Source organism: Typopeltis vanoorti, chromosome 17 (assembly GCF_054136105.1).
Source record: "Typopeltis vanoorti isolate ZY-2024b chromosome 17, IOZ_Tvanoo_1.0, whole genome shotgun sequence".
NCBI classification, from domain to species: domain Eukaryota; kingdom Metazoa; phylum Arthropoda; class Arachnida; order Uropygi; family Thelyphonidae; genus Typopeltis; species Typopeltis vanoorti.
Genome location: NC_143565.1, coordinates 63,595,068 through 63,613,511, shown reverse-complemented (window position 1 = coordinate 63,613,511; position 18,444 = coordinate 63,595,068). Strand labels below are relative to the sequence as shown.

Here is an 18,444-nt window from a genome sequence, read left to right as displayed (position 1 = left end):
CAGTTTGGATTTAGAAAAGACAGAGGAACTAGTGATGCAATTGGAGTAAGGAGGACCATATGCAAAAGGAATATAAAATAAATAGAGAAGTTTATACATGTTTCTTTGACCTTGAAAAAGCATTTGACATGGTGAAATGGGAAAATATGATGGAAGTGTTATGTAAAATAGGTTTAGATTGGAGAGACTGAAGGTTAATAGCTGAATTACACTAGTGGCCAAAATTGTGGAAACTTTTTGAAAAAAGTGTATTTTTGAGGTAACACCACTTTTTTTGGTATAATACCATAAAATTATATATCATTGGAAAGGTAATTTAATCAAGAATGTAATGCAACAAAGTTTTCAATTATCTGTATCCAATGAAAAGTTATAGCCAAATAACCAGAAAACAGAAGCACAACTTGCTTAGGTTGATATGAAGTAGCTTTCGTTTATTTGAATGTAGCCAATGAGCATGAGTGTTTAGAGAGCCAATCAGGTGTCATCTTGGTTTGGCAATGAGCCAGTAAGGTCACAATAGGATTCAGCTATTGATGTCATGTATTGGAGCTGAGAGGAGGGCATTTGTCAGTGTGTTATGTGATCGCTATCAAGTTGATTGTTTTTTTTTTGTGTTCTTTCATTTAGTGAGCTTGTAAAATGTAAGAAAATTAAAGAAATGGTGCAAAGAGTTGACTGGTCACCCAGAAAGCAATGTAAAATAGTACTATTAAGTGAACAAGGCTACAGTTATGTAGAAATTAAAAGAAAAATTGGTGGAAACTTAACCAAAGGTGGCATTTCTAAATTTTTGAAGAGGTATAAGGAGATTCAGTCACTACAAAACCAGACTGGAAAAGGTGCACAACAGCAAGTGATGATAGAAGAATTGAGAGATTGTGCTTACGTGACAGAAGAAACTCATCTGGATGTATATAAGATGAAATGGTGCAATGCAATGTGAAGTTGAGTGCAAGGACTGTTCAGCGCAGACTGAAGGAATTTGGTCTAAATGCTAGAATTCCACGAAAAAAGCCATTTTTATCTCTCAAACAAAGGTTGAAAAGATTAAACTGGGCTAAAACCCATGTTAACTGAACAATGGGACAGTGTTATTTGGAGTGATGAGACCAAAATCTCCCTGTTTGGTAGTGATGGCATGAAATACATAAGGAGAAGAATCGGAGAAGATTTGCATCCTGATTGCATTATACCTACCGTGAAACACCCATTTAGTGTTATGATCTCGGGTTGTATGACATCAAAAGGTGTGGGCAGAATTCGCATGATTAATGGGAATATAAATGCCCAAAAATACATAAATGAAATACTTCAGCCCAAACTGAAGCCTTCCGCACGTGATCTTTTCTAAGATAATGAAGCATTTATATTTCAACAGGATTCAGCTCCATGTCATGTTGCTGCTGTGTGCAAAAAGTGGTTTCAAGATAATCATATTCCACTGCTGGAATAGCCTAGACCTTAACCAAATCGAAAATCTATGGAGCCGACTAAAGAAGCTTGTTAGTCATAAGCAACCCAGTAATGAAACCCAATTAATAGAAGCAATAATTCAATCTTGGTTTCATATTATAACAACTGCAGAACTAAAAAAACTTGGTTCACTCCATGGGAAGGCTTTGTAAGGCCTTAATTAACGCTAAAGGTTACCCAACTTAGTATTAACTCACATTGTGGGAATTTTTGTATATCTCATTTTTTCTATGTGTTTCACTTTTCTTCTTTATAATTGCTGTTCTAATAAAAAAATTCTTCATAAAAGTTATTGCATTACATTCTTGATTAAATTATCTTTCCATTGATATATAATTTTATGGTATTACTCCAAAAAAAAAAGTGGTGTTATGAGCCATCAAACCTCAGAAATACACTTTTTCCAAAAGGTTTCCACAATTTTGGCCATTAGTGTACCAGACTGCCATAATAAAAACAAAAATAGGAAAAAAAAAAAATGTGTGATTGGCAAAGGTGTAAGATAGGGATGCTGCCTGTCACTGAAGCTCTTCAATATGAGAGTAACTGTTCATTTGTTTGCTGATGATGCAAAGTTGGGTAGAGCAATAGTGAATGCACATGATGTTAAATTTTTGCAGGATGATTTGGATAGATTGGAGGACTGGGCTAAGGAGAATGAATGTCAATTTAATGTGACAAAGTGTAAGGTTATGCATTTTGGGGTGAAAAGATTAGCAGTAGTATACCACATTGGTGGAACTGTACTCCAGGAGATTGACGAGGCCAGGGATTTGGGAGTGTTGGTGGATAGGGAGTTGAAGTTTAGGGGGCACATTGCAAAAGTGACTAAATCAGTTCATCAAATCACTCGGTTACTGAAGAATACTTTGACGAGCAGAGACAAGCAAGTTATTGTTCCTCTGTATCGAGCCTTGATAAGACCCCCATCTTGACTACTGTACCTAGATCTGGGCGCCAGGGTTTCTTCTTGATGGGGAGGAGGTGGAGAAGATCCAGAGGCGAGTGACCAAGATGATAGCAGATCTATGAAATGAACCTTATGAAAACAGGTTGAACAGGTTGATTTGTGGGTTGCAGAAATTGGTTGATAGGTGGAAAAGGGGTAATATGATTGAGACATTCAAACTATTGAAGGGTTTCTATAAGATTAATTCAGAGGATATTTTTCAGAACAGGACTGGTGGTGGGAGGACAAGGGGTCATCCATGGGAACTGTACAAGAGTGTGATTAGCGAGGGTGTTAGAACTAGGTGTTTTACTTGGAGAGTGGTGAATGAGTGGAATAAGCTGCCAGAGTTTGTTGTGGATGCTATGACTGTGAATGAGTTCAAGGCAAAGTATGATAGATACTATGTGGATGTTGAATAGTTGTTCTTGACATGATGTTTAGGGCCTCACTCGATGAGTCTAAGGACTCCTTGGAGTTGCTCATAATAATGTATTTGCAGAAGAAATGATAAAAGAAGCATTTGATGAAGAGAAAAGAGGAATCACTATTGGAGGAAGAACAATACAAAATATTAGATGATCAAGCAATATTAGCTAATACTGAAGATGAACTACAGCACCTAATGCAAAAATTTAAGTATATGCAAGAAATATGGTGTGAAAATTAACACAAAGAAAACCAAGAGTGATGAGAGTCTCCAGAAAATGTCAAGGTGATGATGAATGGAGTAAGTGTAGAGCAAGTCAGACAATACAAATACCTTGGTAGTATAATACAAGAAAATGGAAAATGTGACATGGAAATAAAAGAAAGAATTAACAAAGGAAAATGTCCATTTTATAGGAAGAAAAATTTGTTTATTAATAAAATGAATAAAAATTTAAAGAAAAGACTTATTGGGTGTTATATTTGGAATATGACCTTATATGGGTCAGAAACATGGACAGTTGTGAAGAAAGAAGCTAAAATGTTGGAGGCATTTGAAATGCAATTATGAATTAAATAAAGTGGACTGAAAAAATTACCAATGAAGAAGTATTACAAAGAGTTGAAGAAGAAAGGAATTTTGCTAAAGACTATAAGACAAAGAAAGCATAACTGGATAGGACATGTATTAAGAGGAGACAGCCTATTGAAAAAGAATGATAGAAGGGAAAAATTGAAGGAAAGCAACCAAGAGGAAGGAGATGACTAATTATGCTTGATGATATATTGAGCACAAGAGGATATCAAGAAATGAAGGAGGAAGCAAGAGACAGAGGAAATTAGAGGATGAGAATTTGCTGAGATATACCATTGGACCTGTCAAGAGACAGAACACTGATGATCATAGGTACCATCAGTACAAGATCACAGAAATGGCAATTAAACGGTAACAGACAATTCTAAAAAAATTTTATAGTTGCTTTAATTAGGTATGTTTTTTGACCTCCTGTGTATAGGAATAGTATAAAAAAAATTGGTGTCACTGAGAATCAGCAGTACAATAAAAACCTTGCTATAACGGACTAATTTGGGAGAGGGGTGTCCGTTAAATCCGAAAGTCTGTTATATAATAATGAACTTTCTGTATGTGAATGTAGATTTTCGGAATGTGTATGTTAAAAAATTGACAAATTTGCTAATTTGTTCTTTCGCTTGGTTGAACAGCGGGAAGGAGTGATGACAAGAGGCCATCCCTGGAAGTTACGAAAGGAAACTGTGAGCAAGAGGGCGAGGAGTGGTTTCTTTGCACGGAGGGTGGTTGAACTGTGGAATGCATTGCCTGATGGAGTGGTGAGAGCGAGAACGGTCAATGAGTTTAAGGAGTGGTATGATAGACTTTGTGTTTCTTAAGGGGGACCTCCCCTCGATGAATCTTGACAGACTTTATGTTCTTAGGAAGGACCTCCCACGATGAGTCTTTTGACTCCATGGAGGCCTGAATAATAATAATAATAATAATAAAAAGAACCAATTACAGCGTGATTGGTGTGATCCCATACTAATCATTCCCGAACATGTTTTATGAGCAGTGACTCATTTATGTTGGCTAAATTACTACAGTGTTTTTCCAACATAACGTGTTAATAAATATGTTACATGAAAATTTTGGTCTGTTTGCCAAAATTTGTTAAAAATAACAGAAATTAATAACAAAAAAATTGTTAATTTAATTATAAGCAAATCTTGGTTAAAAGCATTTTAAATTAACAGGGTGTTAATTTTTATATGTGTCATATGGACCAGAAATTTTGCCCGAGGTCCGTAAAATCGAGGGTTTACTGTATTCAGAATGCAATATCCATTCAGCATCTGTGGTCATGGATGCTCACACTAATTTTACTTATTCTGTGTGGAAAGGGCATCTGTGATCCTACCACTCCTTCCTCTAGCAGTGGCTCCACTCTAGAAATCTAATAAGGTAATGGAGGTGATCATATGGGGATCTTTGGGCTTCAAATTAAAAAAAAAAAAAAAAAGGAGACTGATTATTGATAGTTTTATTATTATTATAAGTAACATGTCCATAGCATCTAAAGGCTCATCACAGGAGAGCAATTTTTCAATATGCACACACTACATAATTTACCATTTGTACCATACTATCCACCAGCCACCAGTACATTATGCCATCTGCTACTCACTACAGGTACACTACCAATTTTCTGGCATTGGATGGTCCAGCACCTCCTTAAGTCTGGACAAAATTATGAGAAGAGTACTTGAAATTACATGACTACCGGACAAATTCACTGGCTGCCGTGGATGGTGTTATGTGTTTGCATGCTCATTCTCGCTTAATTGTGCTTAATCGACATTTGCACTTAATGGTGATCATTTGATTTTGAGTGATTCTAAGCTTATTTTGCTTACATTTAACCTTAGCTAGGACTTCTAATCAAGGGTCAGTTCTCAGTGGGCTGCAAAAGTGGGTGGTATTAAGCATGAACACAAGTCCATATCCACTTGCACTGTATAATTTATACTAATGCATTTCATCTAATCACTTGGTTCACATTTAGTCATTAAGTTTCTAGAGGTCCATGGTGCTTTAGAGACACTCGAGAGTTTTATTAATGGATCAGAGGTATACTGATGAATTATTATTACCTGACTTCTGTTGTTCCAATGAAATGACTACTACAGGAAGGCTGTGGAGTGGAACAAAGGTTGCTGGAAAATTGATGGCACTTACCTGTAATAGTGTTTTTGTCTGTTAACTGCATGTTAACATGTAGTTAACAGACAAACTCTCCTGGAAACCTAAGTTTCCAGGAGGGACAAAACCTTGTTACCCCCATATTTGATTGGCTAACTCACTTTCAGTTCAAAATATGAAGATTGCTTTTGTTGTTATTATTATGTGACACCTCCAAGGAGTGTAAGGACTTATTGAAGAGGGCACTCTACTATCCAGCTCTGTCTCCATCATTTAATCCACCAATTACACAGAATGCCACTGCCATCTAAACACAATACCATCCACCATCACTAGTATTTTTTGTCTGTAAAATGCGTGTCTTCTCATAGTCGATTTCTGTAGGTGGAATGAAAAACCTGGGTTTCTGGGGGAAAAAAAAACAACTGCTACCTCCATATGAGATTGGCTAACTCGCCTTCGATTGAAAAAACTCATATAAAGATTTCTCTCATCACGACGAGAATTGAACCTAGGCCTTTTCCAATCGATGGGTGCAGTATACTATCTTTCTTCCATTTGAGCAACGGACGTGTTAATAAATATGTTACCTTTAGTTCCTCTCCTTATTTTCAAAATATGACTTTGAATGCATAACTATCCAAAATACAGATTCAATTGCCTTGTTGTTCTTTAAGCTGTGCTATTAAGCATGAAAATCTTTATTATAATTACAATAAAGATTTTCATGAAGTATGGAAAATTGTTCATAAGGAAAACTAGTGGCAAGTGATTTAAGGTCTCTTTTTTTTATTAAAAAGAGTTACAGTGCATCTCTTACATCAAAAATGAATTCATTAGGCAGAAATATTAAAATCAGCACGTTATTCTTTGCTCTGTCTGAAAGAGAACAGTATTTTTACAGTCTGACTAGTTTATCAGCTAATAAAATTTTTTGGCTTGTGTCAGTTCAAAATTGTTACCATAAGTGTGTGAGAGACAAGGCTGGATGCTGTATGACTTACTTTAATTAGGGCTTGAAAGAAACTATATAAAGACATCATCACAAATCCCAAAGCTAGTGTCTGATATTTATGTTTATGCTGACTGGTTGGCCGGTGAGTAACATTTCTGCTATTTATCCAGCAGGTTGTGGGCATGGAGATTTGTGGATGTCTTTAGGTGGTAAGTGAAGCTTATTGCAAGACCACCACACTTTAACTGGAATCCTCATGTGGCTTAAAATAGTTTCATGTTTTGTCTATAGCAGGGGTCACAAACTGGTGTTCAGTGAAGGCTTTGTATCCAGCCCATGACCTTAATGATTTCTTTTTTAAAAATCAATGTTTCTAACATCGTGCTGTGATTAAAACAGAAAAAATTCAAACTTGTAAATGTTTTATGACAGCTTTAAACAAAAGTAAAACTTATTACTACAATTCTTTGTACCATGTTTCTATCATCCAATGTTGGCAACACCGAATGGAAGTTACTTGTCACGCAGCCATTTTAAGCCATGTGATTCAATGTCAATAAGTTACAGGTTACCATTGTAATATGATAGTGTGTTAATAAAAAGTTACCTCAATAACTTTTTTTTTTTTTTTTGCTTATAACATTGTCTGAATTTAAAGTTAAAAAAAGAAAAATAGATCAAGAAGGCAGAACTTTTCAAGGAAAATGGGAGAGGCATATTTCTTTGTGGAAGTAAAAAATATTCCAACATGTTTGATATGTAGACAAAGTGTCGCCATGGTGAAAGAATATAACCTAAAATGCCATTATGAAACAAACCATAAGAACTGTGAATATACCGGAAAGATGTGATGACTAACTTAAAGATTTAAAAAATGAACTGAAGTTTCAACAGAGGATATTTTTGAATGTTATCACAACAAGTGATAACATTCAACAAGTGATAATATTTCAAAGCAAACATTTCAAAGTATAAGCCTATCAGGAAATACAGTTGCGGAGCATGTTGAAGATATAGCAGAGAACTTCCAAGATATATTGTGTGAAAAAATAAAGAGTTTTGTAGTGTTTTCCATTGCAGTTGACGAATGTACAGACATTATTAATACTTCCCAGTTAGCAATATTTATTTGTGGCATTGATGACGATATGAATGTGACTGAAGAACTATTGAATATAGTGCCTATGTCAGGAACAATGACAGGAAATGACATATTTGTATATTGAGAAAAGTCTTGAAAATGCTCACGCAGACTGGTCAATATTAGTAAGTGTGACTACAGATGGGGCTCCTGCTATGATCGGTGTTAACATCGGACTTGTTACAAAACTTCAAATGAAACAAACTGAAATCGTTTCATTGCATAATACACCAGGAGTCATTTGTGTCTCCTGGTGTATTATGCAAAAAACTAAAGATAGAACACGTCATGAGTGTAGTAATTAAAACAGTAAACTGGATATGCTTTCACTTCTGGAATCATTGACAATTCAATGCTTTGTTGGGTGAATTGGATTTGCATTTTTTGAACTCTTAAAAGAAATTGATATATTTACTTCATCCAAAGGAAAATTGATTCCTCAGCTTACCAATGAAGAGTGGTGCAAAGACTTGACCTTTTTAGTTGACATAACAAGCCACTTAAACACTTTGAATACTGCTCTGCAAGGACATGAACAGTTAATTAATATGTCATATGTATGATTCAATTAAGTCATTTCTGGCAAAACTATCTTTGGCAAACCCAGTTGGCAAAGAATAATTAAGCCCACTTTCCTACACCTAAATTGATTTCTCGCAATAATAATGAATAATAATAATAATGACACAGGAGCAAGATTCAGAGAAAGACTTATTATTTTTAAATGAAATTTATTCAAATGGTATCCTCCCAATAGAATGGAAAAAAGCAATTGTGATTCCTATCTTTAAAAAAGGTAATAGAGATGACCCTAAAGACTATAGAGGTATCAGTATACTAAATTCCTGTTACAAAGTATATAGCAGAATCTTAAATAGCAAACTAATGAAATATTCCGAAAACTTTATTTTAGAAGTACAGAATGGATTTAGAAAAGGACAATCATGTATAGACCCGGCCTTTTCCTAAATTAATAATAGAGAAAAGAAGAGAATACAATTTAGAAACACATATTGCATTTATTGACTTTGAAAAAGCATTTGACAAAGTTAAAAGTATATTATTATTTAACATATTAAAAGAAAGACAAATACCAAATAATATCCTAAAAGCTATCACAAGTATATATGAAAATAATCAAATACAAATAAGATTAAATCATGAGCTATCATATACGAGAGAGATAAACCAAGGGGTCTGACAGAGATGTCCCCTCTCAGCAACTCTTTAATATCCTTAAATGAAATAATAATAAAATGGAATAGAAATTTACATCAAGGAATTAAACTTTCTCCTACTGTGAACTTAAACACTCTCCTGTTTGCCGACGACCAAATAATAATTACAAATTCTGAAAATAACTTACAGAAAGCCATTTTAGATCTAAATGAGAATAGCCAAAGATTATGGTATGATAATATCAACAGAAAAATCAAAAACTATGGCCTTTAAAGGACAAGATCCAGTAAGAACTAAAATAGTAATAGATAACAAGATCTTAGAACAGGTGAATTCATTTAACTACCTAGGATGTATGATCACATATGAAAAAGATATAAACATAAAAATTGCAAAATATTTAAAAATAGCAGGTGTAATTAACTCTATATTTAAACCAAACCTAGTTCAAAATCAAACCAGACTAAAAGTATACAATACATTAGCCCTACCAGTCTTAATGTATGGAAACGAAATCTGGACAATAAAACAAAAAGACAAACAAAGATTAATAACAGCAGAAATGAAGTTTATGAGAAAAACTGCAAAGTATACCCTATTTAATCACAAAAGAAATGAAGAAATTATGAAAGAATTAAACTAAGACCCAGTAATAGAAAAAATTAAAAAATATAAACATAAATGGATGGAACATGTTCAAAGAATGAAAACAGAAAGATTACCAAAACAAGCCTTAAAGTACAAGCCATTAGGAAAAAGAAAACCAGGACGTCCTCTTAAACGATTCAACGATGACTTCTAAGGCTGGAACAGGCCATGCTAGGTCTAAATCCTTGATATGCATGATGATGATAATGATGCTGAAAAGTACATTCCTCAAATTGAAGAATTGAATTTGAAAAAAAGATTTTCTGATTTCAACCAGTTTGAAAATGAATTATTATTATTCAGTTCACCTTTTTTAATTAATATTGAAAATGTTAACGAAGAATTACAAAATGGAAGTACTTGAACTCCAGTGCAATACCGAACTAAAAAATAAACATAACAAAATTGGCATACCAAATGTTTATAAATACCTTGGCAGTAAATATCCAACACATAAAATTTATTGTGCAAAAATGTTGTCAATCTTTGGAAGCACTTATGTATGTGAGCAGTTATTTTCAATTATGAAACTTAATAAGTCAAAGTTCTGCTCACGGATAAATGAGTCTAGATTAAATGCAATAGTTCATATTGCAACATGAAACGAAAAAGCAGATATTGACATGTTGGTACAGAGCAAAAGATATCAGGTTTCATGATCAAAATCAAATTAAAAAAAGGGACTCGTAGATAAAAATCTTTATTTTTGTAAGTCAAAATTATGTATTTAAATAATTTTCTTAAAGTAGGAATAAAATGTAATTGAACTTATATTTTCTAAACTTGTTATATTTTTAAAATTTAAAAATAAAAATGATTATAAATTTAAAATCTAAATGGTGGTATAACTGTTTGCGTAAGTCGTAAAAGCCCAGCAACAAAAGGGCCTTTGTTAGAGCCTTTCCTTTTTTTAGTTTGTTTTGGTTCACAGAATAATATTGAATACGGCCCGTGTCTGATATACATCTAATTGACTGGCCCTTTGCTGTGTTTGAGATTCCTGGTCTATAGCATAGGGTCTCCAGATTATTTAATCCTTAGCCAACTTAAAATATTAATGCCTATAAGTTTCAACCTTTTGTGGGTGAAGTATATAGATTTCAGGCTGTTTATTATTTTGGAATTATGTCCACAGGCCATAAAACTATTAATTATTATTCAGAGACTATCATTGGATCATGAAACTCATCATGAAAGCTCCTTCTCAGACATGCAGTCTGTCATACTTGAAACTCATGCACTGCCTGCATTCTCACTACCATCTTAAGATAATGCATTACATGTTCCATGCACACTCCATGCTAAAGGCTACTGCTCACTGCTCACTTTTTTACTAACCACTTCGTTGTGCATCTTCAAGGGATAGAGCACCTTGTCATTGTCCTTACCCCTTGTCTAACCACATGAAAAAATCTCTCTAGTGTCTGTCCATTAAACATCTTTCAACAGCTTAAATACCATCCTTTTGTCATCTCTCTCTCTCTCTCTCTCTCTCTCTCTCTCTACCAGTCTTTGTGGGTTAACATAGCTCTCATTCTGTCCTCATAACCATTATTCCACATCCTGTGTCATTTTTGTTATCTGCATTTGTAGCCTTCTCTAGTTTTCTTTATCTCCTAAAAATCTTGGTAACAATCTGAGCATGTAATCTAGATGTGGTCTGATCAGAACCTTATACAGTGGAACTACCATCCTGTTATATTTGTTGGTCAACAGCCATTTCAGTATGACTCATAGTCTCCAGGTTGTCTTAATTTTCTACTTTTTCAATATATTCCCTAAACTTCAAATTTCTATCCATCATCAACTCAAGATCTTTTGCTCTTCCATTTCCTCCAAGATCATTCTACCAGTAGGGTATGTAGCCTCCCATCTGTGAATCCTAAATTTCAAAACCTTACACTATTATAATTGCATTAAACCAATATCCTCATTCCTAGTTTCTACCCACACTCATAGCTCAGAGCTACAACACTGGCACTATTGCTAATAACCCTCCTAAGATTCATATAAACTGTAAATAGTTGAATATTTTCTTACAATACGGTAACAATATTATTGACATAAAAATTGAACAGTAATAGTCTCACCACAGGTCTCTGCAGATCTCACATGTAACTTTACTATTACTATTGCTTTTCTGTATAAGAATGATATTTATCACCCAATATTCAGTCCATTTGGCTTAATATCTAAACCTGATATTGCATATTGCCAATTATGTAATTTAAAATTATGTAATAATTTATTTTTATATGTAAAGATTGTAAAATTTTTTCAATTGTTTTATAGTTTCACATGGTATATCCAGCTGCCTGTTTTTCTGGGAAAATTTCTGTTTGAATTCATTTTTTATCTTTCTTTTTTATGATTCATGTTTCACTTCTATATAATAAAGTTTATTTAGACAGAACATTATATAGTATGATCTCATGTGTTTTTGTACTAAGGATGGCTTAAATATGTTATTTATTATGCCATTTACTTCAACAAAGTTTGATAGTTTAATGTCTGTCTTTTTCATCTTCATATGATAAATCACATCCTGTGAATATTCCAGTGTTCATATGCCTATGAACACTGGAAAATTTATTTGTTAGACTGCGCCATCCAGTATATCAATATTCGGCATAAGACTCAATAAAACGTCTGGTAGATCTCTCTCTTACTCCTGTAAATTCCTTCAACAAAGTTTACATAAATAGTCGTAGTTCTTAAGTATGTTCTTATTTTAATGCCTTAGTTGTTTCCTGCTCACAAGTCCGATTCTTTTTAGAAACAGTGCATTGTAAAATAAAGGATCAGGCAGCACTTTTAACAAATAATTAAAACATATTTATTTACATTTATATGAAATATACATGAATTAAATGTCAGAGATTGCTTTTTCTACCCATCTATAAAATCTTTAGCATAAAATTAGAACCCCTTTTCTTCAACACTAAATAATCTCTTTAACTTCAAAACTTATTTACTCTCTGCTTACAAATTTAACTTATTAAATTTCTAGTTTACTTGCAAAGAGGTTAGCTAGCTCTCTGTTAATTATTTTTACAAATTTGATATCAACTTTTAACATGCCAATTTGACTCTCTTGTCCGCGCGGTTAGCCTAGTGGCTATGCGCTTCGCAACCATATGCCTGGGGAAGGAGTGTCCTAGGTTCGATTCCCGTCGGTGACGTGAAGAGCTTGAAGGATCTTCCTCAGCCATAGCCAAGTTAGCCAGTCTTGGGCATGGACAGCAGGGTTTTTTCCCCAGTTTATTCTGGGGTTTTTCATCCCGCAAAGCAGGCAAAACTGGCCTTGAGAACTCAACACTACAGGCCATAGGATACACCAGGGCATAAGGCTGACCACCTTATCCTGTAAACGGAGTGAGGTCCGATGATCAATGGACCCTCGACACCGCAAGGTAAAAGAGGGTATAAGGAAGATGACGTGATGACATGATGATGACATGGACACTTCTTATTACTATTAAATTAATTCTTAACAGTCCATATATAACATATCTCCTAGATTATAAGAGAAAATGTACAAAAGGATGGAACTTACAGAGGCTCTGTATAGCACATTCATTCAAGAGTCTTGCACCAAAGTTTTTATGGCATTTTTTTCATCTGGAGTTTTGGACTTCCTTCAGGAGTGTCTTGCTTCAGCGGCATCATGTCGGGATATTGGCGGGCTTTTGGACTGCAATCTGCGGTACTCAAATAGTACATGCAAGAGGTTTCAGCATACAGGCAAATCTTCCTCTGGATCCTACTTCGGGAACTTCTGCTACTAATTGCCGATGACTGTGCTTCTAACTGCTTACTGCCGATGACTGTAACTGCCGCCGACTGGCTCTGGCTCTCTTCAGTAACAGCTCTTTGCCTTGCTCTCTCGGCAACTGGATTTCGGCTCTCCTCTGTTGGTAATTGGACTTGGACACTCCTCTCTCGTAACTGAGCCTGGACTGTAACTGGGGCCTTGCCTCTCCTCTTTCTCTGCTGCCACTACTCTGGTTCTGACTGCCTCTTCTCTGCCGACGACTGTGCTTCTAACTGTTTACTGCCGATGACTGTAACTGTCGCCGACTGGCTCTGGCTCTCTTCAGTAACAGCTCTTCGCCTTGCTCTCTCGGCAACTGGATTTCGGCTCTCCTCTGTTGGTAATTGGACTTGGACACTCCTCTCTCGTAACTGAGCCTGGACTGTAACTGGGGCCTTGCCTCTCCTCTTTCTCTGCTGCCACTACTCTGGTTCTGACTGCCTCTTCTCTGCCGACGACTGGAAGCCCTTTATGCTCGGCTCAGTCCCCTTTTATTTTGCGATCTCGGGTCCTTGCACTAAGGGTGGTAAACCCTGAAGAATTTGGCCTGACTCTTTCATCTTTTAAGTTCGACCCACTCTTTGTTCTCCTCCGAGCACTCTCTTTTTTTTTTCTTGCCGGTCAGCAGAAACTTGTCTGAACCTAGCGCCACTCTTAGATACTAACTTTAAAGGTGTTATGCACAAAGCTCGCAAACAACTTTCTCACACACATAACTGTAAACAACTTTCTTGTGCTCTTATATATATAGCTATATACAAAGTTCCGATGGCAAAGCATTGCCTTTGTTTTTGACGTTAAAACATAAATACAGTCACTTCCCATAGGGTTAACTACATTAATATTTAGCAAAATATACATAGAAACAAACAAGGTTATTTACAGTTCTCATGAGACTTCTCCTATTGGAGATATCAAGTGCTACCGTTTGAGATTCTCCAAACTTCTCTATGGCATTTGTCCAGAGATGGGTGACATGTGAACAGATCTCCTGTTGATCAGCAGTGACGGAATCCATACTGGCAGTCATTTATTAGATGGGTTGCTTCAAGTTAATGTAGGAGTTGGGAATTAATGATTTTTTCCATTACTTTGGACAGGACTGAGGTGAGCGAGATGGGGCGGTAGTTGGACGGCAGTGACTTGTCGCCCTTCTTGGGAATGGGTTAAATATAGGCTAATTTCCAGGCTATGGGATAGATACCAGTAGTAGTGAGCTTTAAGGGGCTCGCCCGAGCCCTTTGTTAAATTTTTCTCAAATTTGCAAGCCCGTTGGTCTTCTTGTTTACTTTTTTATTTTTTCAAAAAAAATTAAAAAAAAACATAATTTTTTGAAATATATTAAGTGAAAAACTCATACAGTAACCTAACAAAGTGATTTTATTAAATAAAATATTATAGCTACTGTTACTACCATTTTACAAATAAGAATTCACTTTTGGTAATCACATATAAATAAATAGGACTATAAAATAATGCCCCTTGATTGGTACCGTTGATTATTACTTGAAGTATAAAAACAAAAGAGAAATATAACATACTTCAGTATTATTGTGTTTAGATAATATTTATTATTTATAGATTTTTTGTCATTAAAACTTCTATCGCAAACAAAAGAAATTTATTTTGTTTATAAAAAATGTGGACTATTTCATATGTGCGATTTATAAAAGATTTTATTCTTATTATATTTTGATAGTTAAAAAATGTTTTTCTTATGTAAGATAAATTAACACAGATGATTGTGTGTAAATATTTCATGTTTATATCATGAAATATTTGTTTAAAAATGATAGCCTTTACAGGTTGATTGTCCCCTGATACTTTTTGATTGCCATTTGTACACAAGTTGTATTAATAAACATTTTTGTGTGAAATACGGCTTTTTTTTTTGCTCGATGATGCGAGCCCTTTGTTAAAATTTCCATAGCTCACCACTGGATACCAGTGGAGTAAGACAGTATATATGGGCAACATAGGACAGGAATCAGTTCTGCTGCACAAACCTCAGGACAATATGAGGAATGCCATCAGGGCCAGGAGACTTTTTTGTGTGTAATCTAATTTGGACAGTATTTTACTGATCTCTTTCTGGCAAAAGGATATAGTTGGCGTTGGGCATCTGGAATGGTTGGAGGACATTTGCCATTGTCAGTTATGTGTGCATTGGAAGCAAAGAGTGAGGCCAGGAGATTGGACTTTTCTGTAGGTGATGATGCAATGGGGCCATCTGGGTATGATAGAGGTGGGAATAGTGTTGGGCAGAAGTTATGACCGATTGCTTTGGCGAGACAAAAAAGACTTGGCTGCCATTTGGACAAGCTGCTAATTTCCTGCTTTTTGCTCTTTTTCGAACTCTGTTTTGGAAGCGTTGATTGTTTTTTTTTGCATTTATTCAGGCATGGGTATCTTGATTTGAGCCAATAATGGTATGTTTGGTTTTTCAATTGTACAGCCTTGCCACATCTTTTGGAAAACCAGGGTTTAGTTTATGGAACGTCAGATCAGAGTACTGTGGGGAATGTATGTTTCTATGCCAGTAAGGATTACTTTGGTTATGAGTTTGATGCATTTGGGTTGGAAGGTCGGAAGCAATAGTCTCTATCATAGAAATGAGGCATAGAACAGCCTCTTCTAACCCCCCCCCCATGGTTAGAAGAGGCTGTTCCACTTGGCACTGTTATAATGCCAAACTATTCTTGTATGGGAGTGGCTGTGTAAGTGTTGTTGCATGGGGGAGGAGATGAGTACTACGTGGTGGTCAAAATTGCCTAGGAGGCCCTCTACATTCACTGTGTATTTGGAGGGGTAACAAAGAGATCTACAGTATTTGAGGAGTGGTGTTCAGGTTATCAGGTATTCTGGTTGGCATCTGAACTAGTTGTAAGGTCCTTCGTGATGGCGAATGTTTCAGCATCTCTGCCTGCAAGATCTGTACAGCTGGAGGAGGAGGAAAGCCAGTTGGTGTTGTGGATATTAAAATTTCCTAGGAGGATGATTTCGCTGTTGGAAAAGTGGAACTGGAGAAAGTTTAATTTTTAAGGAGAGGAAATTAAAGAGCTCAGAGTTTTTAAGGAGAGGAAATTAAAGAGCTCAGAGTGGTTGGTTGCATTAGAGCAGCAATAGAGAAGTGGTTTTGTGAGTCATATGTTTGACTGCCAGGGGTCTTGCCCATTTCCTATGCAATACTGTTCACCACATGAATTTGACTGAGTTGAGTAGGGATATTTTCATCCAAAGAAGGTCAGAGTTGGGCGATTCTAAGTTGGGCACTCTCTGGCAAAGTATGTCAGAGCGGATGTATGCACAGATACCACCCTTGGGTCAAAAGGATTTAAAAAGTGTGTGTAGTTTTGACAGTTGAAATGAATAGTGCTGGGGGAAGGTGAGATTTAAGTTTCTACCAGAAAAAGTAGGTGGGGTTTGGTAGACTGAAGGTGGTAGTGGACACCTAAGGTTGGAGTTTAGGCCACAAATGTTGAAGTGGATTTGTAGGGTTTTGTGGGTCATATGTTTGACTGCAGGGATCTTGCACATTTCCTTTATATCATGGTGACTGCTAGTGGCATCACTTGGTTTTTGCACCAAACAACAATGGTCCTAAAACAGAATCCTGAAGCACACCACTAGTGATGTTCCTCGTGTGGGATACTGCTCTCTCATACACAAATTGCTGACATCCATTAAATATACAATCTCCAATCCAATGCACTAGTCTAATATCCAACCCCATCTGTTATAATTTAACTATCAAATTTTCATGTGGCAATCTATCAAGCCTTTGCAAAATCTAAGTATACTACTACTATGCATCCATCTCCCTTATCCAATGTACCTGCCACCTTATTGTAATAAGTAAATAGATTACTAAAATGTAACCTTCCTTTAGCAAATCCATGCTGTCCATCAAAGAGCATGCTGCTGTTGTCAATCCATTTCTGCATCATGGTGTTCACTAAGTTTTTCAACACTTTAACCAACACCCAACACACAAATTAGCCTATAATTTGAAGCTTGAGTTCTGTCACCTCTTTATGAAGCGGTAGAACTTTGGAACTTGATACAGTGTAAAATTCATATTAAATAAATATGCCAAAGCAGATGTCAGCTCCTTGGCACATTCCTTCAAAATACATGGTGATATAATCAAGTCCCACAGCCTTATTAACATCAAGTTTGTTTGATTCTCCATATATCTCTTGCTGACTCAGTCAGTTTCTCCTCCTTATCTACTGCTCTCAAACTCTCCATGACGTCATATTCACCAAGATGAAAGACCTTTATAAATTGCTCATTAAATATCTCAACTATATCCTCTTCAGCAGTTGTCCTTATACTAATCATTGTCATCCTACCATAATCATTCTTTATTCTGCTGGCTACATATCAAAAGAGCTCTGGGAATAATCAGCTCCATGATAAGTACAAAGAACAGGCAAGAAAAGTAACTTGGATGATAAAGGCAGCAAAAATGCAGTAGGAGCAACAGTGAGCTAATTTGCCTACATTATTTAACCTTCCAACCATTGGAATATATTTAGACATTACTTCTGCTAGATAGTTCTTAAATAGCACCCAACTCCTTATTACATTCTATAGCTGCAAGCTCTCTCCTGAGGGCTGACAACCACCCAGATAATCACTTCATGGTCACTTCCACCAACCAGATCAAGATTTGACACCTCATTTATAATGACATCCTCTAATGAGATGATCAAATCCAAGATCCTCAATCCTTCCATGCCCTCTGTTATATACTGCCTGAAGTAGTTGCTCCTCAAAAACTGAAATTCCTTTTCTTTACTTTTGGATGCTATCCTGTCATCCCAGTCTATACTGCTATAATTAAAATCACCTATAACAATCGCCCTTTTCCTATGTGCATGGCTAATTTGCATATATATTTCATAGTCACTACTGTACCAGGTCAGTACTAAGTTTAAATTAAGAATTATTTTAGAACTATGCAAAATAAGTTTTCACTTTAATTAATAAGAAGTCTTGTTTTCAGCAAGTATTTCTGCTTTAATGTGGGTTGATAGTCACCAGTCACATGATCTTTCATTTGGAATAAAAGGAGGAGGATCATTCTCAGTGCATCTGAGGTTAGTTATCTTTAAAAAAAAAAAAAAAAAAA

At 35.6% G+C, this 18,444-nt stretch overlaps 1 protein-coding gene across 2 annotated transcripts in view; it reads left to right on the top strand.

Moving 5' to 3' along the window:
• The window catches only part of Ctns (lysosomal cystine transporter cystinosin), a 291,830-nt gene that overhangs the window by 53,102 nt on the left and 220,284 nt on the right, over positions 1-18,444 (top strand). For both annotated transcript variants that reach the window (XM_090406888.1, XM_090406887.1), the window contains exon 3: positions 18,319-18,412. In XM_090406888.1, the coding sequence (XP_090263014.1) occupies positions 18,319-18,412 (94 nt within the window). The remainder of the gene's footprint in view (positions 1-18,318; positions 18,413-18,444) is intronic.